Below are 26,341 nucleotides of genomic sequence, written 5' to 3' on the forward strand. Positions count from 1 at the left end.
CACTGAAACACCCTCAGGAAGAGCTGCTTTAAGACATGGCTAACTAGCTCGCAGCTAACACACATCCACAGTGTTTCAGCTACTTCTAAATCACTAATCCTGGCCTCCATGGCGACAAATAAAGTAAGTTTTTTACAAGTAGCATTATCACTGGAGGATGAGGAATACCTAAACATGCTTCACTACACACCGTAGGAGGATACAATATCTCACCGCCGTCACAATGTAAAGAAATGCCATGGGTGGATCTACACCTGACATCTACTGTAATGATACCAAGTACAAGAGCGTATCTAGTCGATACTACTATGATTACATCGATATTTTTTATCGTCACAAAATCTTTTTTCCTTCTTTTAAAATGTATATTATGTTTATAAAGTCAGTAAATACGTCCCTGGACACATGAGGACTTTGAAAATGACCAATGTATGATCCTGTAACTACTTGGTATCAGATCGATACCTAAATGTGTGGTATCATCCAAAACTAATGTAAAGTATCAAAGAAGAGAAGAATAAGTGATTATTACATTTGAACAAAAGTGTAGATAGAAAATGTTGAAACAGAAAATAAGCAGATTTTAACAGCAAATGAACAAGTAGATTAATAATCAATTTTTGCAGTTTGTCCCTCATAATGTGTACAAAATAATAGGTGTATAAATGACACAATATGTTAATGCATACGTCAGCAGACTAATTAGGAGTCTTTGTTTGTTTACTTATTACTAAAAGACAAGTTGTCTAGTATGTTCACTATTTTATTTGAGGACTAAATGACAATAATAAACATATGTTTCATGTACACTAAGATGTTTTGTTCAAATAAAGCCAATAATGCAATTTTTTGTGGTACCCTTTTTTTAGAAAAGTATCAAAATACATTTTGGTACCGGTACTGTTACGTAAGACGAAGGGGGAAGGAGACGGTACGACAGCAGGAGGTCTAGCTCAACGGGTTTTATTTGAGCTTGATGATTACGTCGGGTGTGTATGCTACTATGTGTGTGGATGCAGGGCTATGTGTAGAAGTGAACCAAATATAAGTTACCAGAGGTTATTGTAAGTGTGTGTTGGTTGTGGCAGCAAAGAAGTCCAGAGGGGCGAAGCAAAAGAGGTTCGTGATCCGAGCGAGGTCCGTGGGGGCAGGAGAGAGGCTTCCAGAAGTCCAGGTCCGAGTGCGGAGGTGGAGGAAGGCAGTCAGAGTCCAGGGGGAAGATCGGCAGGTGAGGCGCACGGCTCACTGCGGAGACACGGAGGTACTGTGGGAACAGGAGATGCCATTTTTAGGTTTTGTAGAAACTCCTGATGACGTTTTGAGACATCTCCTACAACTACAGCACCAGAATTGTGCTGCTGAATCAAGTCCGTTTTTTGGCATTTTTACGACAGGGTCCCCCCTTACGACATTTTAGCAAAAAATGTTTTTCGTAAAAAATGCATTTTCTTACTTTTTCTTACATTTACAGGTTTAGTCGGGACTCCTGATGACGTTTTGAGACATCTCCTACAACTACAGCACCAGAATTGTGCTGCTCAAACAAGTCCGTTTTTTGAATTTTTTTTTGTAAAAAAAAAGTTTTCCCAAAAAAAGCATTTTATGCCATTTTTAGGTTTTGTAGGGACTCCTGATGACGTTTTGAGACATCTCCTACAACTACAGCACCAGAATTGTACTGCTGAAGCAAGTCCGTTTTTTGGCATTTTTACGACAGGGTCCCCCCTTACGACATTTTAGCAAAAAATGTTTTTCTTAAAAAATGCATTTTCTTACATTTTCTTACATTTACGGGTTTAGTCGGGACTCCTGATGACGTTTTGAGACATCTCCTACAACTACAGCACCAGAATTGTGCTGCTCAAACAAGTCCGTTTTTTGAATTTTTTTTTGTAAAAAAAAAGTTTTCCCAAAAAAAGCATTTTATGCCATTTTTAGGTTTTGTAGGGACTCCTGATGACGTTTTGAGACATCTCCTACAACTACAGCACCAGAATTGTGCTGCTGAATCAAGTCCGTTTTTTGGCATTTTTACGACATTTTAGCAAAAAATGTTTTTCTTAAAAAATGCATTTTCTTACATTTTCTTACATTTACGGGTTTAGTCGGGACTCCTGATGACGTTTTGAGACATCTCCTACAACTACAGCACCAGAATTGTGCTGCTCAAACAAGTCCGTTTTTTGAATTTTTTTTTGTAAAAAAAAAGTTTTCCCAAAAAAAGCATTTTATGCCATTTTTAGGTTTTGTAGGGACTCCTGATGACGTTTTGAGACATCTCCTACAACTACAGCACCAGAATTGTACTGCTGAAGCAAGTCCGTTTTTTGGCATTTTTACGACAGGGTCCCCCCTTACGACATTTTAGCAAAAAATGTTTTTCTTAAAAAATGCATTTTCTTACATTTTCTTACATTTACGGGTTTAGTCGGGACTCCTGATGACGTTTTGAGACATCTCCTACAACTACAGCACCAGAATTGTGCTGCTGAAGCAAGTCCGTTTTTTGAAATTTTTTTTGTAAAAAAAAAGTTTTCCCAAAAAAAGCATTTTATGCCATTTTTAGGTTTTGTAGGGACTCCTGATGACGTTTTGAGACATCTCCTACAACTACAGCACCAGAATTGTGCTGCTGAATCAAGTCCGTTTTTTGGAATTTTTACGACAGGGTCCCCCCTTACGACATTTTAGCAAAAAATGTTTTTCTTAAAAAATGCATTTTCTTACATTTACGGGTTTAGTCGGGACTCCTGATGACGTTTTGAGACATCTCCTACAACTACAGCACCAGAATTGTGCTGCTCAAACAAGTCCGTTTTTTGAATTTTTTTTTGTAAAAAAAAAGTTTTCCCAAAAAAAGCATTTTATGCCATTTTTAGGTTTTGTAGGGACTCCTGATGACGTTTTAAGACATCTCCTACAACTACAGCACCAGAATTGTGCTGCTGAATCAAGTCCGTTTTTTGGAATTTTTACGACAGGGTCCCCCCTTACGACATTTTAGCAAAAAATGTTTTTCTTAAAAAATGCATTTTCTTACATTTTCTTACATTTACGGGTTTAGTCGGGACTCCTGATGACGTTTTGAGACATCTCCTACAACTACAGCACCAGAATTGTGCTGCTGAAGCAAGTCCGTTTTTTGAATTTTTTTTTGTAAAAAAAAAGTTTTCCCAAAAAAAGCATTTTATGCCATTTTTAGGTTTTGTAGGGACTCCTGATGACGTTTTGAGACATCTCCTACAACTACAGCACCAGAATTGTGCTGCTGAATCAAGTCCGTTTTTTGGAATTTTTACGACAGGGTCCCCCCTTACGACATTTTAGCAAAAAATGTTTTTCTTAAAAAATGCATTTTCTTACATTTTCTTACATTTACGGGTTTAGTCGGGACTCCTGATGACGTTTTGAGACATCTCCTACAACTACAGCACCAGAATTGTGCTGCTCAAACAAGTCCGTTTTTTGAATTTTTTTTTGTAAAAAAAAAGTTTTCCCAAAAAAAGCATTTTATGCCATTTTTAGGTTTTGTAGGGACTCCTGATGACGTTTTGAGACATCTCCTACAACTACAGCACCAGAATTGTGCTGCTGAATCAAGTCCGTTTTTTGGCATTTTTACGACATTTTAGCAAAAAATGTTTTTCTTAAAAAATGCATTTTCTTACATTTTCTTACATTTACGGGTTTAGTCGGGACTCCTGATGACGTTTTGAGACATCTCCTACAACTACAGCACCAGAATTGTGCTGCTCAAACAAGTCCGTTTTTTGAATTTTTTTTTGTAAAAAAAAAGTTTTCCCAAAAAAAGCATTTTATGCCATTTTTAGGTTTTGTAGGGACTCCTGATGACGTTTTGAGACATCTCCTACAACTACAGCACCAGAATTGTACTGCTGAAGCAAGTCCGTTTTTTGGCATTTTTACGACAGGGTCCCCCCTTACGACATTTTAGCAAAAAATGTTTTTCTTAAAAAATGCATTTTCTTACATTTTCTTACATTTACGGGTTTAGTCGGGACTCCTGATGACGTTTTGAGACATCTCCTACAACTACAGCACCAGAATTGTGCTGCTGAAGCAAGTCCGTTTTTTGAAATTTTTTTTGTAAAAAAAAAGTTTTCCCAAAAAAAGCATTTTATGCCATTTTTAGGTTTTGTAGGGACTCCTGATGACGTTTTGAGACATCTCCTACAACTACAGCACCAGAATTGTGCTGCTGAATCAAGTCCGTTTTTTGGAATTTTTACGACAGGGTCCCCCCTTACGACATTTTAGCAAAAAATGTTTTTCTTAAAAAATGCATTTTCTTACATTTACGGGTTTAGTCGGGACTCCTGATGACGTTTTGAGACATCTCCTACAACTACAGCACCAGAATTGTGCTGCTCAAACAAGTCCGTTTTTTGAATTTTTTTTTGTAAAAAAAAAGTTTTCCCAAAAAAAGCATTTTATGCCATTTTTAGGTTTTGTAGGGACTCCTGATGACGTTTTAAGACATCTCCTACAACTACAGCACCAGAATTGTGCTGCTGAATCAAGTCCGTTTTTTGGAATTTTTACGACAGGGTCCCCCCTTACGACATTTTAGCAAAAAATGTTTTTCTTAAAAAATGCATTTTCTTACATTTTCTTACATTTACGGGTTTAGTCGGGACTCCTGATGACGTTTTGAGACATCTCCTACAACTACAGCACCAGAATTGTGCTGCTGAAGCAAGTCCGTTTTTTGAATTTTTTTTTGTAAAAAAAAAGTTTTCCCAAAAAAAGCATTTTATGCCATTTTTAGGTTTTGTAGGGACTCCTGATGACGTTTTGAGACATCTCCTACAACTACAGCACCAGAATTGTGCTGCTGAATCAAGTCCGTTTTTTGGAATTTTTACGACAGGGTCCCCCCTTACGACATTTTAGCAAAAAATGTTTTTCTTAAAAAATGCATTTTCTTACATTTTCTTACATTTACGGGTTTAGTCGGGACTCCTGATGACGTTTTGAGACATCTCCTACAACTACAGCACCAGAATTGTGCTGCTCAAACAAGTCCGTTTTTTGAATTTTTTTTTGTAAAAAAAAAGTTTTCCCAAAAAAAGCATTTTATGCCATTTTTAGGTTTTGTAGGGACTCCTGATGACGTTTTGAGACATCTCCTACAACTACAGCACCAGAATTGTACTGCTGAATCAAGTCCGTTTTTTGGAATTTTTACGACAGGGTCCCCCCTTACGACATTTTAGCAAAAAAATTTTTTCTTAAAAAATGCATTTTCTTACATTTACGGGTTTAGTCGGGACTCCTGATGACGTTTTGAGACATCTCCTACAACTACAGCACCAGAATTGTGCTGCTCAAACAAGTCCGTTTTTTGAATTTTTTTTTGTAAAAAAAAAGTTTTCCCAAAAAAAGCATTTTATGCCATTTTTAGGTTTTGTAGGGACTCCTGATGACGTTTTAAGACATCTCCTACAACTACAGCACCAGAATTGTGCTGCTGAATCAAGTCCGTTTTTTGGCATTTTTACGACAGGGTCCCCCCTTACGACATTTTAGCAAAAAATGTTTTTCTTAAAAAATGCATTTTCTTACATTTTCTTACATTTACGGGTTTAGTCGGGACTCCTGATGACGTTTTGAGACATCTCCTACAACTACAGCACCAGAATTGTGCTGCTGAAGCAAGTCCGTTTTTTGAAATTTTTTTTGTAAAAAAAAAGTTTTCCCAAAAAAAGCATTTTATGCCATTTTTAGGTTTTGTAGGGACTCCTGATGACGTTTTGAGACATCTCCTACAACTACAGCACCAGAATTGTGCTGCTGAATCAAGTCCGTTTTTTGGCATTTTTACGACAGGGTCCCCCCTTACGACATTTTAGCAAAAAATGTTTTTCTTAAAAAATGCATTTTCTTACATTTTCTTACATTTACGGATTTAGTCGGGACTCCTGATGACGTTTTGAGACATCTCCTACAACTACAGCACCAGAATTGTGCTGCTCAAACAAGTCCGTTTTTTGAAATTTTTTTTGTAAAAAAAAAGTTTTCCCAAAAAAAGCATTTTATGCCATTTTTAGGTTTTGTAGGGACTCCTGGTGACGTTTTGAGACATCTCCTACAACTACAGCACCAGAATTGTACTGCCGAAGCAAGTCAGTTTTTTGGCATTTTTACGACAGGGTCCCCCCTTACGACATTTTAGCAAAAAATGTTTTTCTTAAAAAATGCATTTTCTTACATTTTCTTACATTTACGGGTTTAGTCGGGACTCCTGATGACGTTTTGAGACATCTCCTACAACTACAGCACCAGAATTGTGCTGCTCAAACAAGTCCGTTTTTTGAATTTTTTTTGGTAAAAAAAAAGTTTTCCCAAAAAAAGCATTTTATGCCATTTTTAGGTTTTGTAGGGACTCCTGATGACGTTTTGAGACATCTCCTACAACTACAGCACCAGAATTGTACTGCCGAAGCAAGTCCGTTTTTTGGCATTTTTACGACAGGGTCCCCCCTTACGACATTTTAGCAAAAAATGTTTTTCTTAAAAAATGCATTTTCTTACATTTTCTTACATTTACGGGTTTAGTCGGGACTCCTGATGACGTTTTGAGACATCTCCTACAACTACAGCACCAGAATTGTGCTGCTGAATCAAGTCCGTTTTTTGGAATTTTTACGACAGGGTCCCCCCTTACGACATTTTAGCAAAAAATGTTTTTCTTAAAAAATGCATTTTCTTACATTTACGGGTTTAGTCGGGACTCCTGATGACGTTTTGAGACATCTCCTACAACTACAGCACCAGAATTGTGCTGCTCAAACAAGTCCGTTTTTTGAATTTTTTTTTGTAAAAAAAAAGTTTTCCCAAAAAAAGCATTTTATGCCATTTTTAGGTTTTGTAGGGACTCCTGATGACGTTTTAAGACATCTCCTACAACTACAGCACCAGAATTGTGCTGCTCAAACAAGTCCGTTTTTTGAATTTTTTTTTGTAAAAAAAAAGTTTTCCCAAAAAAAGCATTTTATGCCATTTTTAGGTTTTGTAGGGACTCCTGATGACGTTTTGAGACATCTCCTACAACTACAGCACCAGAATTGTACTGCTGAAGCAAGTCCGTTTTTTGGCATTTTTACGACAGGGTCCCCCCTTACGACATTTTAGCAAAAAATGTTTTTATTAAAAAATGCATTTTCTTACATTTTCTTACATTTACGGGTTTAGTCGGGACTCCTGATGACGTTTTGAGACATCTCCTACAACTACAGCACCAGAATTGTGCTGCTCAAACAAGTCCGTTTTTTGAATTTTTTTTTGTAAAAAAAAAGTTTTCCCAAAAAAAGCATTTTATGCCATTTTTAGGTTTTGTAGGGACTCCTGATGACGTTTTGAGACATCTCCTACAACTACAGCACCAGAATTGTACTGCTGAAGCAAGTCCGTTTTTTGGCATTTTTACGACAGGGTCCCCCCTTACGACATTTTAGCAAAAAATGTTTTTCTTAAAAAATGCATTTTCTTACATTTTCTTACATTTTCTTACATTTACGGGTTTAGTCGGGACTCCTGATGACGTTTTGAGACATCTCCTACAACTACAGCACCAGAATTGTGCTGCTCAAACAAGTCCGTTTTTTGAAATTTTTTTTGTAAAAAAAAAGTTTTCCCAAAAAAAGCATTTTATGCCATTTTTAGGTTTTGTAGGGACTCCTGATGACGTTTTGAGACATCTCCTACAACTACAGCACCAGAATTGTACTGCCGAAGCAAGTCCGTTTTTTGGCATTTTTACGACAGGGTCCCCCCTTACGACATTTTAGCAAAAAATGTTTTTCTTAAAAAATGCATTTTCTTACATTTTCTTACATTTACGGGTTTAGTCGGGACTCCTGATGACGTTTTGAGACATCTCCTACAACTACAGCACCAGAATTGTGCTGCTGAATCAAGTCCGTTTTTTGGCATTTTTACGACAGGGTCCCCCCTTACGACATTTTAGCAAAAAATGTTTTTCTTAAAAAATGCATTTTCTTACATTTTCTTACATTTACGGGTTTAGTCGGGACTCCTGATGACGTTTTGAGACATCTCCTACAACTACAGCACTAGAATTGTGCTGCTGAAGCAAGTCTGTTTTTTGAAAAAATTTTTGTAAAAAAAAAGTTTTCCCAAAAAAAGCATTTTATGCCATTTTTAGGTTTTGTAGGGACTCCTGATGACGTTTTGAGACATCTCCTACAACTACAGCACCAGAATTGTGCTGCTCAAACAAGTCCGTTTTTTGAATTTTTTTTTGTAAAAAAAAAGTTTTCCCAAAAAAAGCATTTTATGCCATTTTTAGGTTTTGTAGGGACTCCTGATGACGTTTTGAGACATCTCCTACAACTACAGCACCAGAATTGTGCTGCTGAATCAAGTCCGTTTTTTGGCATTTTTACGACAGGGTCCCCCCTTACGACATTTTAGCAAAAAATGTTTTTCTTAAAAAATGCATTTTCTTACATTTACGGGTTTAGTCGGGACTCCTGATGACGTTTTGAGACATCTCCTACAACTACAGCACCAGAATTGTGCTGCTGAATCAAGTCCGTTTTTTGGCATTTTTACGACAGGGTCCCCCCTTACGACATTTTAGCAAAAAATGTTTTTCTTAAAAAATGCATTTTCTTACATTTTCTTACATTTACGGGTTTAGTCGGGACTCCTGATGACGTTTTGAGACATCTCCTACAACTACAGCACCAGAATTGTGCTGCTCAAACAAGTCCGTTTTTTGAATTTTTTTTTGTAAAAAAAAAGTTTTCCCAAAAAAAGCATTTTATGCCATTTTTAGGTTTTGTAGGGACTCCTGATGACGTTTTGAGACATCTCCTACAACTACAGCACCAGAATTGTACTGCCGAAGCAAGTCCGTTTTTTGGCATTTTTACGACAGGGTCCCCCCTTACGACATTTTAGCAAAAAATGTTTTTCTTAAAAAATGCCTTTTCTTACATTTTCTTACATTTACGGGTTTAGTCGGGACTCCTGATGACGTTTTGAGACATCTCCTACAACTACAGCACCAGAATTGTGCTGCTCAAACAAGTCCGTTTTTTGAATTTTTTTTTGTAAAAAAAAAGTTTTCCCAAAAAAAGCATTTTATGCCATTTTTAGGTTTTGTAGGGACTCCTGATGACGTTTTAAGACATCTCCTACAACTACAGCACCAGAATTGTGCTGCTGAATCAAGTCCGTTTTTTGGCATTTTTACGACAGGGTCCCCCCTTACGACATTTTAGCAAAAAATGTTTTTCTTAAAAAATGCATTTTCTTACATTTTCTTACATTTACGGGTTTAGTCGGGACCCCTGATGACGTTTTGAGACATCTCCTACAACTACAGCACCAGAATTGTGCTGCTGAAGCAAGTCCGTTTTTTGAAATTTTTTTTGTAAAAAAAAAGTTTTCCCAAAAAAAGCATTTTATGCCATTTTTAGGTTTTGTAGGGACTCCTGATGACGTTTTGAGACATCTCCTACAACTACAGCACCAGAATTGTGCTGCTGAATCAAGTCCGTTTTTTGGCATTTTTACGACAGGGTCCCCCCTTACGACATTTTAGCAAAAAATGTTTTTCTTAAAAAATGCATTTTCTTACATTTTCTTACATTTACGGGTTTAGTCGGGACTCCTGATGACGTTTTGAGACATCTCCTACAACTACAGCACCAGAATTGTGCTGCTCAAACAAGTCCGTTTTTTGAATTTTTTTTTGTAAAAAAAAAGTTTTCCCAAAAAAAGCATTTTATGCCATTTTTAGGTTTTGTAGGGACTCCTGATGACGTTTTGAGACATCTCCTACAACTACAGCACCAGAATTGTGCTGCTGAATCAAGTCCGTTTTTTGGCATTTTTACGACAGGGTCCCCCCTTACGACATTTTAGCAAAAAATGTTTTTCTTAAAAAATGCATTTTCTTACATTTTCTTACATTTACGGGTTTAGTCGGGACTCCTGATGACGTTTTGAGACATATCCTACAACTACAGCACCAGAATTGTGCTGCTCAAACAAGTCCGTTTTTTGAATTTTTTTTTGTAAAAAAAAAGTTTTCCCAAAAAAAGCATTTTATGCCATTTTTAGGTTTTGTAGGGACTCCTGATGACGTTTTGAGACATCTCCTACAACTACAACACCAGAATTGTGCTGCTGAATCAAGTCCGTTTTTTGGCATTTTTACGACAGGGTCCCCCCTTACGACATTTTAGCAAAAAATGTTTTTCTTAAAAAATGCATTTTCTTACATTTTCTTACATTTACGGGTTTAGCCGGGACTCCTGATGACGTTTTGAGACATATCCTACAACTACAGCACCAGAATTGTGCTGCTCAAACAAGTCCGTTTTTTGAATTTTTTTTTGTAAAAAAAAAGTTTTCCCAAAAAAAGCATTTTATGCCATTTTTAGGTTTTGTAGGGACTCCTGATGACGTTTTAAGACATCTCCTACAACTACAGCACCAGAATTGTGCTGCTGAATCAAGTCCGTTTTTTGGCATTTTTACGAAAGGGTCCCCCCTTACGACATTTTAGCAAAAAATGTTTTTCTTAAAAAATGCATTTTCTTACATTTTCTTACATTTACGGGTTTAGTCGGGACTCCTGATGACGTTTTGAGACATATCCTACAACTACAGCACCAGAATTGTGCTGCTGAAGCAAGTCCGTTTTTTGAAATTTTTTTTGTAAAAAAAAAGTTTTCCCAAAAAAAGCATTTTATGCCATTTTTAGGTTTTGTAGGGACTCCTGATGACGTTTTGAGACATCTCCTACAACTACAGCACCAGAATTGTACTGCTGAAGCAAGTCCGTTTTTTGGCATTTTTACGACAGGGTCCCCCCTTACGACATTTTAGCAAAAAATGTTTTTCTTAAAAAATGCATTTTCTTACATTTACGGGTTTAGTCGGGACTCCTGATGACGTTTTGAGACATCTCCTACAACTACAGCACCAGAATTGTGCTGCTCAAACAAGTCCGTTTTTTGAATTTTTTTTTGTAAAAAAAAAGTTTTCCCAAAAAAAGCATATTATGCCATTTTTAGGTTTTGTAGGGACTCCTGATGACGTTTTAAGACATCTCCTACAACTACAGCACCAGAATTGTGCTGCTGAATCAAGTCCGTTTTTTGGAATTTTTACGACAGGGTCCCCCCTTACGACATTTTAGCAAAAAATGTTTTTCTTAAAAAATGCATTTTCTTACATTTTCTTACATTTACGGGTTTAGTCGGGACTCCTGATGACGTTTTGAGACATCTCCTACAACTACAGCACCAGAATTGTGCTGCTCAAACAAGTCCGTTTTTTGAATTTTTTTTTGTAAAAAAAAAGTTTTCCCAAAAAAAGCATTTTATGCCATTTTTAGGTTTTGTAGGGACTCCTGATGACGTTTTGAGACATCTCCTACAACTACAGCACCAGAATTGTACTGCTGAAGCAAGTCCGTTTTTTGGCATTTTTACGACAGGGTCCCCCCTTACGACATTTTAGCAAAAAATGTTTTTCTTAAAAAATGCATTTTCTTACATTTTCTTACATTTACGGGTTTAGTCGGGACTCCTGATGACGTTTTGAGACATCTCCTACAACTACAGCACCAGAATTGTGCTGCTCAAACAAGTCCGTTTTTTGAATTTTTTTTTGTAAAAAAAAAGTTTTCCCAAAAAAAGCATTTTATGCCATTTTTAGGTTTTGTAGGGACTCCTGATGACGTTTTGAGACATCTCCTACAACTACAGCACCAGAATTGTACTGCTGAAGCAAGTCCGTTTTTTGGCATTTTTACGACAGGGTCCCCCCTTACGACATTTTAGCAAAAAATGTTTTTCTTAAAAAATGCATTTTCTTACATTTTCTTACATTTACGGGTTTAGTCGGGACTCCTGATGACGTTTTGAGACATCTCCTACAACTACAGCACCAGAATTGTGCTGCTGAAGCAAGTCTGTTTTTTGAAATTTTTTTTGTAAAAAAAAAGTTTTCCCAAAAAAAGCATTTTATGCCATTTTTAGGTTTTGTAGGGACTCCTGATGACGTTTTGAGACATCTCCTACAACTACAGCACCAGAATTGTACTGCTGAAGCAAGTCCGTTTTTTGGCATTTTTACGACAGGGTCCCCCCTTACGACATTTTAGCAAAAAATGTTTTTCTTAAAAAATGCATTTTCTTACATTTTCTTACATTTACGGGTTTAGTCGGGACTCCTGATGACGTTTTGAGACATCTCCTACAACTACAGCACCAGAATTGTGCTGCTCAAACAAGTCCGTTTTTTGAATTTTTTTTTGTAAAAAAAAAGTTTTCCCAAAAAAAGCATTTTATGCCATTTTTAGGTTTTGTAGGGACTCCTGATGACGTTTTGAGACATCTCCTACAACTACAGCACCAGAATTGTACTGCTGAAGCAAGTCCGTTTTTTGGCATTTTTACGACAGGGTCCCCCCTTACGACATTTTAGCAAAAAATGTTTTTCTTAAAAAATGCATTTTCTTACATTTTCTTACATTTACGGGTTTAGTCGGGACTCCTGATGACGTTTTGAGACATCTCCTACAACTACAGCACCAGAATTGTGCTGCTCAAACAAGTCCGTTTTTTGAATTTTTTTTTGTAAAAAAAAAGTTTTCCCAAAAAAAGCATTTTATGCCATTTTTAGGTTTTGTAGGGACTCCTGATGACGTTTTGAGACATCTCCTACAACTACAGCACCAGAATTGTGCTGCTGAATCAAGTCCGTTTTTTGGAATTTTTACGACAGGGTCCCCCCTTACGACATTTTAGCAAAAAATGTTTTTCTTAAAAAATGCATTTTCTTACATTTACGGGTTTAGTCGGGACTCCTGATGACGTTTTGAGACATCTCCTACAACTACAGCACCAGAATTGTGCTGCTCAAACAAGTCCGTTTTTTGAAATTTTTTTTGTAAAAAAAAAGTTTTCCCAAAAAAAGCATTTTATGCCATTTTTAGGTTTTGTAGGGACTCCTGATGACGTTTTGAGACATCTCCTACAACTACAGCACCAGAATTGTACTGCCGAAGCAAGTCCGTTTTTTGGCATTTTTACGACAGGGTCCCCCCTTACGACATTTTAGCAAAAAATGTTTTTCTTAAAAAATGCATTTTCTTACATTTTCTTACATTTACGGGTTTAGTCGGGACTCCTGATGACGTTTTGAGACATCTCCTACAACTACAGCACCAGAATTGTGCTGCTCAAACAAGTCCGTTTTTTGAATTTTTTTTTGTAAAAAAAAAGTTTTCCCAAAAAAAGCATTTTATGCCATTTTTAGGTTTTGTAGGGACTCCTGATGACGTTTTGAGACATCTCCTACAACTACAGCACCAGAATTGTGCTGCTGAATCAAGTCCGTTTTTTGGCATTTTTACGACAGGGTCCCCCCTTACGACATTTTAGCAAAAAATGTTTTTCTTAAAAAATGCATTTTCTTACATTTTCTTACATTTACGGGTTTAGTCGGGACTCCTGATGACGTTTTGAGACATCTCCTACAACTACAGCACCAGAATTGTGCTGCTCAAACAAGTCCGTTTTTTGAAATTTTTTTTGTAAAAAAAAAGTTTTCCCAAAAAAAGCATTTTATGCCATTTTTAGGTTTTGTAGGGACTCCTGATGACGTTTTGAGACATCTCCTACAACTACAGCACCAGAATTGTACTGCTGAAGCAAGTCCGTTTTTTGGCATTTTTACGACAGGGTCCCCCCTTACGACATTTTAGCAAAAAATGTTTTTCTTAAAAAATGCATTTTCTTACATTTTCTTACATTTACGGGTTTAGTCGGGACTCCTGATGACGTTTTGAGACATCTCCTACAACTACAGCACCAGAATTGTGCTGCTCAAACAAGTCCGTTTTTTGAAATTTTTTTTGTAAAAAAAAAGTTTTCCCAAAAAAAGCATTTTATGCCATTTTTAGGTTTTGTAGGGACTCCTGATGACGTTTTGAGACATCTCCTACAACTACAGCACCAGAATTGTGCTGCTCAAACAAGTCCGTTTTTTGAATTTTTTTTTGTAAAAAAAAAGTTTTCCCAAAAAAAGCATTTTATGCCATTTTTAGGTTTTGTAGGGACTCCTGATGACGTTTTAAGACATCTCCTACAACTACAGCACCAGAATTGTGCTGCTGAATCAAGTCCGTTTTTTGGAATTTTTACGACAGGGTCCCCCCTTACGACATTTTAGCAAAAAATGTTTTTCTTAAAAAATGCATTTTCTTACATTTTCTTACATTTACGGGTTTAGTCGGGACTCCTGATGACGTTTTGAGACATCTCCTACAACTACAGCACCAGAATTGTGCTGCTGAAGCAAGTCTGTTTTTTGAAAAATTTTTTGTAAAAAAAAAGTTTTCCCAAAAAAAGCATTTTATGCCATTTTTAGGTTTTGTAGGGACTCCTGATGACGTTTTGAGACATCTCCTACAACTACAGCACCAGAATTGTGCTGCTGAATCAAGTCCGTTTTTTGGAATTTTTACGACAGGGTCCCCCCTTACGACATTTTAGCAAAAAATGTTTTTCTTAAAAAATGCATTTTCTTACATTTTCTTACATTTACGGGTTTAGTCGGGACTCCTGATGACGTTTTGAGACATCTCCTACAACTACAGCACCAGAATTGTGCTGCTCAAACAAGTCCGTTTTTTGAAATTTTTTTTGTAAAAAAAAAGTTTTCCCAAAAAAAGCATTTTATGCCATTTTTAGGTTTTGTAGGGACTCCTGATGACGTTTTGAGACATCTCCTACAACTACAGCACCAGAATTGTACTGCTGAAGCAAGTCCGTTTTTTGGCATTTTTACGACAGGGTCCCCCCCCTTACGACATTTTAGCAAAAAATGTTTTTCTTAAAAAATGCATTTTCTTACATTTACGGGTTTAGTCGGGACTCCTGATGACGTTTTGAGACATCTCCTACAACTACAGCACCAGAATTGTGCTGCTCAAACAAGTCCGTTTTTTGAATTTTTTTTTGTAAAAAAAAAGTTTTCCCAAAAAAAGCATTTTATGCCATTTTTAGGTTTTGTAGGGACTCCTGATGACGTTTTAAGACATCTCCTACAACTACAGCACCAGAATTGTGCTGCTGAATCAAGTCCGTTTTTTGGCATTTTTACGACAGGGTCCCCCCTTACGACATTTTAGCAAAAAATGTTTTTCTTAAAAAATGCATTTTCTTACATTTTCTTACATTTGCGGGTTTAGTCGGGACTCCTGATGACGTTTTGAGACATCTCCTACAACTACAGCACCAGAATTGTGCTGCTCAAACAAGTCCGTTTTTTGAATTTTTTTTTGTAAAAAAAAAGTTTTCCCAAAAAAAGCATTTTATGCCATTTTTAGGTTTTGTAGGGACTCCTGATGACGTTTTGAGACATCTCCTACAACTACAGCACCAGAATTGTACTGCTGAAGCAAGTCCGTTTTTTGGCATTTTTACGACAGGGTCCCCCCTTACGACATTTTAGCAAAAAATGTTTTTCTTAAAAAATGCATTTTCTTACATTTTCTTACATTTACGGGTTTAGTCGGGACTCCTGATGACGTTTTGAGACATCTCCTACAACTACAGCACCAGAATTGTGCTGCTCAAACAAGTCCGTTTTTTGAAATTTTTTTTGTAAAAAAAAAGTTTTCCCAAAAAAAGCATTTTATGCCATTTTTAGGTTTTGTAGGGACTCCTGATGACGTTTTGAGACATCTCCTAAAACTACAGCACCAGAATTGTACTGCCGAAGCAAGTCCGTTTTTTGGCATTTTTACGACAGGGTCCCCCCTTACGACATTTTAGCAAAAAATGTTTTTCTTAAAAAATGCATTTTCTTACATTTTCTTACATTTACGGGTTTAGTCGGGACTCCTGATGACGTTTTGAGACATCTCCTACAACTACAGCACCAGAATTGTGCTGCTCAAACAAGTCCGTTTTTTGAATTTTTTTTTGTAAAAAAAAAGTTTTCCCAAAAAAAGCATTTTATGCCATTTTTAGGTTTTGTAGGGACTCCTGATGACGTTTTGAGACATCTCCTACAACTACAGCACCAGAATTGTACTGCTGAAGCAAGTCCGTTTTTTGGCATTTTTACGACAGGGTCCCTTACGACATTTTAGCAAAAAATGTTTTTCTTAAAAAATGCATTTTCTTACATTTACGGGTTTAGTCGGGACTCCTGATGACGTTTTGAGACATCTCCTACAACTACAGCACCAGAATTGTGCTGCTCAAACAAGTCCGTTTTTTGAATTTTTTTTTGTAAAAAAAAAAGTTTTCCCAAAAAAAGCATTTTATGCCATTTTTAGGTTTTGTAGGGACTCCTGATGACGTTTTAAGACATCTCCTACAACTACAGCACCAGAATTGTGCTGCTGAATCAAGTCCGTTTTTTGGAATTTTTACGACAGGGTCCCCCCTTACGACATTTTAGCAAAAAATGTTTTTCTTAAAAAATGCATTTTCTTACATTTTCTTACATTTACGGGTTTAGTCGGGACTCCTGATGACGTTTTGAGACATCTCCTACAACTACAGCACCAGAATTGTACTGCTGAAGCAAGTCCGTTTTTTGGCATTTTTACGACAGGGTCCCCCCTTACGACATTTTAGCAAAAAATGTTTTTCTTAAAAAATGCATTTTCTTACATTTTCTTACATTTACGGGTTTAGTCGGGACTCCTGATGACGTTTTGAGACATCTCCTACAACTACAGCACCAGAATTGTGCTGCTCAAACAAGTCCGTTTTTTGAATTTTTTTTTGTAAAAAAAAAGTTTTCCCAAAAAAAGCATTTTATGCCATTTTTAGGTTTTGTAGGGACTCCTGATGACGTTTTAAGACATCTCCTACAACTACAGCACCAGAATTGTGCTGCTGAATCAAGTCCGTTTTTTGGAATTTTTACGACAGGGTCCCCCCTTACGACATTTTAGCAAAAAATGTTTTTCTTAAAAAATGCATTTTCTTACATTTTCTTACATTTACGGGTTTAGTCGGGACTCCTGATGACGTTTTGAGACATCTCCTACAACTACAGCACCAGAATTGTGCTGCTGAAGCAAGTCTGTTTTTTGAAAAATTTTTTGTAAAAAAAAAGTTTTCCCAAAAAAAGCATTTTATGCCATTTTTAGGTTTTGTAGGGACTCCTGATGACGTTTTGAGACATCTCCTACAACTACAGCACCAGAATTGTGCTGCTGAATCAAGTCCGTTTTTTGGAATTTTTACGACAGGGTCCCCCCTTACGACATTTAAGCAAAAAATGTTTTTCTTAAAAAATGCATTTTCTTACATTTTCTTACATTTACGGGTTTAGTCGGGACTCCTGATGACGTTTTGAGACATCTCCTACAACTACAGCACCAGAATTGTGCTGCTCAAACAAGTCCGTTTTTTGAATTTTTTTTTGTAAAAAAAAAGTTTTCCCAAAAAAAGCATTTTATGCCATTTTTAGGTTTTGTAGGGACTCCTGATGACGTTTTGAGACATCTCCTACAACTACAGCACCAGAATTGTACTGCTGAAGCAAGTCCGTTTTTTGGCATTTTTACGACAGGGTCCCCCCTTACGACATTTTAGTAAAAAATGTTTTTCTTAAAAAATGCATTTTCTTACATTTTCTTACATTTACGGGTTTAGTCGGGACTCCTGATGACGTTTTGAGACATCTCCTACAACTACAGCACCAGAATTGTGCTGCTCAAACAAGTCCGTTTTTTGAAATTTTTTTTGTAAAAAAAAAGTTTTCCCAAAAAAAGCATTTTATGCCATTTTTAGGTTTTGTAGGGACTCCTGATGACGTTTTGAGACATCTCCTACAACTACAGCACCAGAATTGTACTGCCGAAGCAAGTCCGTTTTTTGGCATTTTTACGACAGGGTCCCCCCTTACGACATTTTAGCAAAAAATGTTTTTCTTAAAAAATGCATTTTCTTACATTTTCTTACATTTACGGGTTTAGTCGGGACTCCTGATGACGTTTTGAGACATCTCCTACAACTACAGCACCAGAATTGTGCTGCTCAAACAAGTCCGTTTTTTGAATTTTTTTTGGTAAAAAAAAAGTTTTCCCAAAAAAAGCATTTTATGCCATTTTTAGGTTTTGTAGGGACTCCTGATGACGTTTTGAGACATGTCCTACAACTACAGCACCAGAATTGTACTGCTGAAGCAAGTCCGTTTTTTGGCATTTTTACGACAGGGTCCCCCCTTACGACATTTTAGCAAAAAATGTTTTTCTTAAAAAATGCATTTTCTTACATTTTCTTACATTTACGGGTTTAGTCGGGACTCCTGATGACGTTTTGAGACATCTCCTACAACTACAGCACCAGAATTGTGCTGCTCAAACAAGTCCGTTTTTTGAAATTTTTTTTGTAAAAAAAAAGTTTTCCCAAAAAAAGCATTTTATGCCATTTTTAGGTTTTGTAGGGACTCCTGATGACGTTTTGAGACATCTCCTACAACTACAGCACCAGAATTGTGCTGCTGAATCAAGTCCGTTTTTTGGCATTTTTACGACAGGGTCCCCCCTTACGACATTTTAGCAAAAAATGTTTTTCTTAAAAAATGCATTTTCTTACATTTTCTTACATTTACGGGTTTAGTCGGGACTCCTGATGACGTTTTGAGACATCTCCTACAACTACAGCACCAGAATTGTGCTGCTCAAACAAGTCCGTTTTTTGAAAATTTTTTTGTAAAAAAAAAAGTTTTCCCAAAAAAAGCATTTTATGCCATTTTTAGGTTTTGTAGGGACTCCTGATGACGTTTTGAGACATCTCCTACAACTACAGCACCAGAATTGTACTGCTGAAGCAAGTCCGTTTTTTGGCATTTTTACGACAGGGTCTCCCCCCTTACGACATTTTAGCAAAAAAATGTTTTTCTTAAAAAATGCATTTTCTTACATTTTCTTACATTTACGGGTTTAGTCGGGACTCCTGATTACGTTTTGAGACATCTCCTACAACTACAGCACCAGAATTGTGCTGCTCAAACAAGTCCGTTTTTTGAAATTTTTTTTGTAAAAAAAAAGTTTTCCCAAAAAAAGCATTTTATGCCATTTTTAGGTTTTGTAGGGACTCCTGATGACGTTTTGAGACATCTCCTACAACTACAGCACTAGAATTGTACTGCTGAAGCAAGTCCGTTTTTTGGCATTTTTACGACAGGGTCCCCCCTTACGACATTTTAGCAAAAAATGTTTTTCTTAAAAAATGCATTTTCTTACATTTTCTTACATTTACGGGTTTAGTCGGGACTCCTGATGACGTTTTGAGACATCTCCTACAACTACAGCACCAGAATTGTGCTGCTCAAACAAGTCCGTTTTTTGAAATTTTTTTTGTAAAAAAAAAGTTTTCCCAAAAAAAGCATTTTATGCCATTTTTAGGTTTTGTAGGGACTCCTGATGACGTTTTGAGACATCTCCTACAACTACAGCACCAGAATTGTACTGCTGAAGCAAGTCCGTTTTTTGGCATTTTTACGACAGGGTCCCATTTTTAGCAAAAAATGTTTTTCTTAAAAAATGCATTTTCTTACATTTTCTTACATTTACGGGTTTAGTCGGGACTCCTGATGACGTTTTGAGACATCTCCTACAACTACAGCACCAGAATTGTGCTGCTCAAACAAGTCCGTTTTTTGAATTTTTTTTTGTAAAAAAAAAGTTTTCCCAAAAAAAGCATTTTATGCCATTTTTAGGTTTTGTAGGGACTCCTGATGACGTTTTGAGACATCTCCTACAACTACAGCACCAGAATTGTGCTGCTGAATCAAGTCCGTTTTTTGGCATTTTTACGACAGGGTCCCCCCTTACGACATTTTAGCAAAAAATGTTTTTCTTAAAAAATGCATTTTCTTACATTTTCTTACATTTACGGGTTTAGTCGGGACTCCTGATGACGTTTTGAGACATCTCCTACAACTACAGCACCAGAATTGTGCTGCTCAAACAAGTCCGTTTTTTGAATTTTTTTTTGTAAAAAAAAAGTTTTCCCAAAAAAAGCATTTTATGCCATTTTTAGGTTTTGTAGGGACTCCTGATGACGTTTTAAGACATCTCCTACAACTACAGCACCAGAATTGTGCTGCTGAATCAAGTCCGTTTTTTGGAATTTTTACGACAGGGTCCCCCCTTACGACATTTTAGCAAAAAATGTTTTTCTTAAAAAATGCATTTTCTTACATTTTCTTACATTTACGGGTTTAGTCGGGACTCCTGATGACGTTTTGAGACATCTCCTACAACTACAGCACCAGAATTGTGCTGCTCAAACAAGTCCGTTTTTTGAATTTTTTTTTGTAAAAAAAAAGTTTTCCCAAAAAAAGCATTTTATGCCATTTTTAGGTTTTGTAGGGACTCCTGATGACGTTTTGAGACATCTCCTACAACTACAGCACCAGAATTGTGCTGCTCAAACAAGTCCGTTTTTTGAATTTTTTTTTGTAAAAAAAAAGTTTTCCCAAAAAAAGCATTTTATGCCATTTTTAGGTTTTGTAGGGACTCCTGATGACGTTTTGAGACATCTCCTACAACTACAGCACCAGAATTGTACTGCTGAAGCAAGTCCGTTTTTTGGCATTTTTACGACAGGGTCCCCCCTTACGACATTTTAGCAAAAAATGTTTTTCTTAAAAAATGCATTTTCTTACATTTTCTTACATTTACGGGTTTAGTCGGGACTCCTGATGACGTTTTGAGACATCTCCTACAACTACAGCACCAGAATTGTGCTGCTGAAGCAAGTCTGTTTTTTGAAATTTTTTTTGTAAAAAAAAAGTTTTCCCAAAAAAAGCATTTTATGCCATTTTTAGGTTTTGTAGGGACTCCTGATGACGTTTTGAGACATCTCCTACAACTACAGCACCAGAATTGTGCTGCTGAATCAAGTCAGTTTTTTGGAATTTTTACGACAGGGTCCCCCCTTACGACATTTTAGCAAAAAATGTTTTTCTTAAAAAATGCATTTTCTTACATTTTCTTACATTTACGGGTTTAGTCGGGACTCCTGATGACGTTTTGAGACATCTCCTACAACTACAGCACCAGAATTGTGCTGCTCAAACAAGTCCGTTTTTTGAATTTTTTTTTGTAAAAAAAAAGTTTTCCCAAAAAAAGCATTTTATGCCATTTTTAGGTTTTGTAGGGACTCCTGATGACGTTTTGAGACATCTCCTACAACTACAGCACCAGAATTGTACTGCTGAAGCAAGTCCGTTTTTTGGCATTTTTACGACAGGGTCCCATTTTTAGCAAAAAATGTTTTTCTTAAAAAATGCATTTTCTTACATTTTCTTACATTTACGGGTTTAGTCGGGACTCCTGATGACGTTTTGAGACATCTCCTACAACTACAGCACCAGAATTGTGCTGCTCAAACAAGTCCGTTTTTTGAATTTTTTTTTGTAAAAAAAAAGTTTTCCCAAAAAAAGCATTTTATGCCATTTTTAGGTTTTGTAGGGACTCCTGATGACGTTTTGAGACATCTCCTACAACTACAGCACCAGAATTGTGCTGCTGAATCAAGTCCGTTTTTTGGCATTTTTACGACAGGGTCCCCCCTTACGACATTTTAGCAAAAAATGTTTTTCTTAAAAAATGCATTTTCTTACATTTTCTTACATTTACGGGTTTAGTCGGGACTCCTGATGACGTTTTGAGACATCTCCTACAACTACAGCACCAGAATTGTGCTGCTCAAACAAGTCCGTTTTTTGAATTTTTTTTTGTAAAAAAAAAGTTTTCCCAAAAAAAGCATTTTATGCCATTTTTAGGTTTTGTAGGGACTCCTGATGACGTTTTGAGACATCTCCTACAACTACAGCACCAGAATTGTACTGCTGAAGCAAGTCCGTTTTTTGGCATTTTTACGACAGGGTCCCCCCTTACGACATTTTAGCAAAAAATGTTTTTCTTAAAAAATGCATTTTCTTACATTTACGGGTTTAGTCGGGACTCCTGATGACGTTTTGAGACATCTCCTACAACTACAGCACCAGAATTGTGCTGCTCAAACAAGTCCGTTTTTTGAATTTTTTTTTGTAAAAAAAAAGTTTTCCCAAAAAAAGCATTTTATGCCATTTTTAGGTTTTGTAGGGACTCCTGATGACGTTTTAAGACATCTCCTACAACTACAGCACCAGAATTGTGCTGCTGAATCAAGTCCGTTTTTTGGAATTTTTACGACAGGGTCCCCCCTTACGACATTTTAGCAAAAAATGTTTTTCTTAAAAAATGCATTTTCTTACATTTTCTTACATTTACGGGTTTAGTCGGGACTCCTGATGACGTTTTGAGACATCTCCTACAACTACAGCACCAGAATTGTGCTGCTCAAACAAGTCCGTTTTTTGAATTTTTTTTTGTAAAAAAAAAGTTTTCCCAAAAAAAGCATTTTATGCCATTTTTAGGTTTTGTAGGGACTCCTGATGACGTTTTGAGACATCTCCTACAACTACAGCACCAGAATTGTACTGCTGAAGCAAGTCCGTTTTTTGGCATTTTTACGACAGGGTCCCCCCTTACGACATTTTAGCAAAAAATGTTTTTCTTAAAAAATGCATTTTCTTACATTTTCTTACATTTACGGGTTTAGTCGGGACTCCTGATGACGTTTTGAGACATCTCCTACAACTACAGCACCAGAATTGTGCTGCTCAAACAAGTCCGTTTTTTGAATTTTTTTTTGTAAAAAAAAAGTTTTCCCAAAAAAAGCATTTTATGCCATTTTTAGGTTTTGTAGGGACTCCTGATGACGTTTTGAGACATCTCCTACAACTACAGCACCAGAATTGTACTGCTGAAGCAAGTCCGTTTTTTGGCATTTTTACGACAGGGTCCCCCCTTACGACATTTTAGCAAAAAATGTTTTTCTTAAAAAATGCATTTTCTTACATTTTCTTACATTTACGGGTTTAGTCGGGACTCCTGATGACGTTTTGAGACATCTCCTACAACTACAGCACCAGAATTGTGCTGCTCAAACAAGTCCGTTTTTTGAATTTTTTTTTGTAAAAAAAAAGTTTTCCCAAAAAAAGCATTTTATGCCATTTTTAGGTTTTGTAGGGACTCCTGATGACGTTTTAAGACATCTCCTACAACTACAGCACCAGAATTGTGCTGCTGAATCAAGTCCGTTTTTTGGAATTTTTACGACAGGGTCCCCCTTTACGACATTTTAGCAAAAAATGTTTTTCTTAAAAAATGCATTTTCTTACATTTTCTTACATTTACGGGTTTAGTCGGGACTCCTGATGACGTTTTGAGACATCTCCTACAACTACAGCACCAGAATTGTGCTGCTCAAACAAGTCCGTTTTTTGAAAAATTTTTTGTAAAAAAAAGTTTTCCCAAAAAAAGCATTTTATGCCATTTTTAGGTTTTGTAGGGACTCCTGATGACGTTTTGAGACATCTCCTACAACTACAGCACCAAAATTGTACTGCTGAAGCAAGTCCGTTTTTTGGCATTTTTACGACAGGGTCCCCCCTTACGACATTTTAGCAAAAAATGTTTTTCTTAAAAAATGCATTTTCTTACATTTTCTTACATTTACGGGTTTAGTCGGGACTCCTGATGACGTTTTGAGACATCTCCTACAACTACAGCACCAGAATTGTGCTGCTCAAACAAGTCCGTTTTTTGAATTTTTTTTTGTAAAAAAAAAGTTTTCCCAAAAAAAGCATTTTATGCCATTTTTAGGTTTTGTAGGGACTCCTGATGACGTTTTAAGACATCTCCTACAACTACAGCACCAGAATTGTACTGCTGAAGCAAGTCCGTTTTTTGGCATTTTTACGACAGGGTCCCCCCTTACGACATTTTAGCAAAAAATGTTTTTCTTAAAAAATGCATTTTCTTACATTTTCTTACATTTACGGGTTTAGTCGGGACTCCTGATGACGTTTTGAGACATCTCCTACAACTACAGCACCAGAATTGTGCTGCTCAAACAAGTCCGTTTTTTGAATTTTTTTTTGTAAAAAAAAAGTTTTCCCAAAAAAAGCATTTTATGCCATTTTTAGGTTTTGTAGGGACTCCTGATGACGTTTTGAGACATCTCCTACAACTACAGCACCAGAATTGTGCTGCTGAATCAAGTCCGTTTTTTGGCATTTTTACGACAGGGTCCCCCCTTACGACATTTTAGCAAAAAATGTTTTTCTTAAAAAATGCATTTTCTTACATTTTCTTACATTTACGGGTTTAGTCGGGACTCCTGATGACGTTTTGAGACATATCCTACAACTACAGCACCAGAATTGTGCTGCTGAAGCAAGTCCGTTTTTTGAAATTTTTTTTGTAAAAAAAAAGTTTTCCCAAAAAAAGCATTTTATGCCATTTTTAGGTTTTGTAGGGACTCCTGATGACGTTTTGAGACATCTCCTACAACTACAGCACCAGAATTGTACTGCTGAAGCAAGTCCGTTTTTTGGCATTTTTACGACAGGGTCCCCCCTTACGACATTTTAGCAAAAAATGTTTTTCTTAAAAAATGCATTTTCTTACATTTTCTTACATTTACGGGTTTAGTCGGGACTCCTGATGACGTTTTGAGACATCTCCTACAACTACAGCACCAGAATTGTGCTGCTCAAACAAGTCCGTTTTTTGAATTTTTTTTTGTAAAAAAAAAGTTTTCCCAAAAAAAGCATTTTATGCCATTTTTAGGTTTTGTAGGGACTCCTGATGACGTTTTGAGACATCTCCTACCACTACAGCACCAGAATTGTACTGCTGAAGCAAGTCCGTTTTTTGGCATTTTTACGACAGGGTCCCCCCTTACGACATTTTAGCAAAAAATGTTTTTCTTAAAAAATGCATTTTCTTACATTTTCTTACATTTACGGGTTTAGTCGGGACTCCTGATGACGTTTTGAGACATCTCCTACAACTACAGCACCAGAATTGTGCTGCTCAAACAAGTCCGTTTTTTGAATTTTTTTTTGTAAAAAAAAAGTTTTCCCAAAAAAAGCATTTTATGCCATTTTTAGGTTTTGTAGGGACTCCTGATGACGTTTTGAGACATCTCCTACAACTACAGCACCAGAATTGTGCTGCTGAATCAAGTCCGTTTTTTGGAATTTTTACGACAGGGTCCCCCCTTACGACATTTTAGCAAAAAATGTTTTTCTTAAAAAATGCATTTTCTTACATTTACGGGTTTAGTCGGGACTCCTGATGACGTTTTGAGACATCTCCTACAACTACAGCACCAGAATTGTGCTGCTCAAACAAGTCCGTTTTTTGAAATTTTTTTTGTAAAAAAAAAGTTTTCCCAAAAAAAGCATTTTATGCCATTTTTAGGTTTTGTAGGGACTCCTGATGACGTTTTGAGACATCTCCTACAACTACAGCACCAGAATTGTACTGCCGAAGCAAGTCCGTTTTTTGGCATTTTTACGACAGGGTCCCCCCTTACGACATTTTAGCAAAAAATGTTTTTCTTAAAAAATGCATTTTCTTACATTTTCTTACATTTACGGGTTTAGTCGGGACTCCTGATGACGTTTTGAGACATCTCCTACAACTACAGCACCAGAATTGTGCTGCTCAAACAAGTCCGTTTTTTGAATTTTTTTTTGTAAAAAAAAAGTTTTCCCAAAAAAAGCATTTTATGCCATTTTTAGGTTTTGTAGGGACTCCTGATGACGTTTTGAGACATCTCCTACAACTACAGCACCAGAATTGTGCTGCTGAATCAAGTCCGTTTTTTGGCATTTTTACGACAGGGTCCCCCCTTACGACATTTTAGCAAAAAATGTTTTTCTTAAAAAATGCATTTTCTTACATTTTCTTACATTTACGGGTTTAGTCGGGACTCCTGATGACGTTTTGAGACATCTCCTACAACTACAGCACCAGAATTGTGCTGCTCAAACAAGTCCGTTTTTTGAAATTTTTTTTGTAAAAAAAAAGTTTTCCCAAAAAAAGCATTTTATGCCATTTTTAGGTTTTGTAGGGACTCCTGATGACGTTTTGAGACATCTCCTACAACTACAGCACCAGAATTGTACTGCTGAAGCAAGTCCGTTTTTTGGCATTTTTACGACAGGGTCCCCCCTTACGACATTTTAGCAAAAAATGTTTTTCTTAAAAAATGCATTTTCTTACATTTTCTTACATTTACGGGTTTAGTCGGGACTCCTGATGACGTTTTGAGACATCTCCTACAACTACAGCACCAGAATTGTGCTGCTCAAACAAGTCCGTTTTTTGAAATTTTTTTTGTAAAAAAAAAGTTTTCCCAAAAAAAGCATTTTATGCCATTTTTAGGTTTTG

At 36.6% G+C, this 26,341-nt stretch overlaps 1 protein-coding gene across 4 annotated transcripts in view; it reads right to left on the reverse strand.

The window, feature by feature from the left end:
- Nucleotides 1–748: 748 nt before the first annotated feature.
- The window catches only part of LOC133645293 (uncharacterized), a 320,492-nt gene continuing 294,899 nt past the window's right edge, over nt 749–26,341 (reverse strand). For all 4 annotated transcript variants that reach the window (XR_009824962.1, XM_062040175.1, XM_062040174.1 and 1 more), the window contains one exon: nt 749–1,264. Coding sequence is in view for 3 of the 4 variants with exons in the window: in XM_062040175.1 (XP_061896159.1) it covers nt 1,022–1,264 (243 nt within the window). In the remaining variant the exon portion in view is untranslated. The remainder of the gene's footprint in view (nt 1,265–26,341) is intronic.

Source organism: Entelurus aequoreus, unplaced genomic scaffold (genome assembly GCF_033978785.1).
Source record: "Entelurus aequoreus isolate RoL-2023_Sb unplaced genomic scaffold, RoL_Eaeq_v1.1 HiC_scaffold_32, whole genome shotgun sequence".
NCBI lineage: Eukaryota > Metazoa > Chordata > Actinopteri > Syngnathiformes > Syngnathidae > Entelurus > Entelurus aequoreus.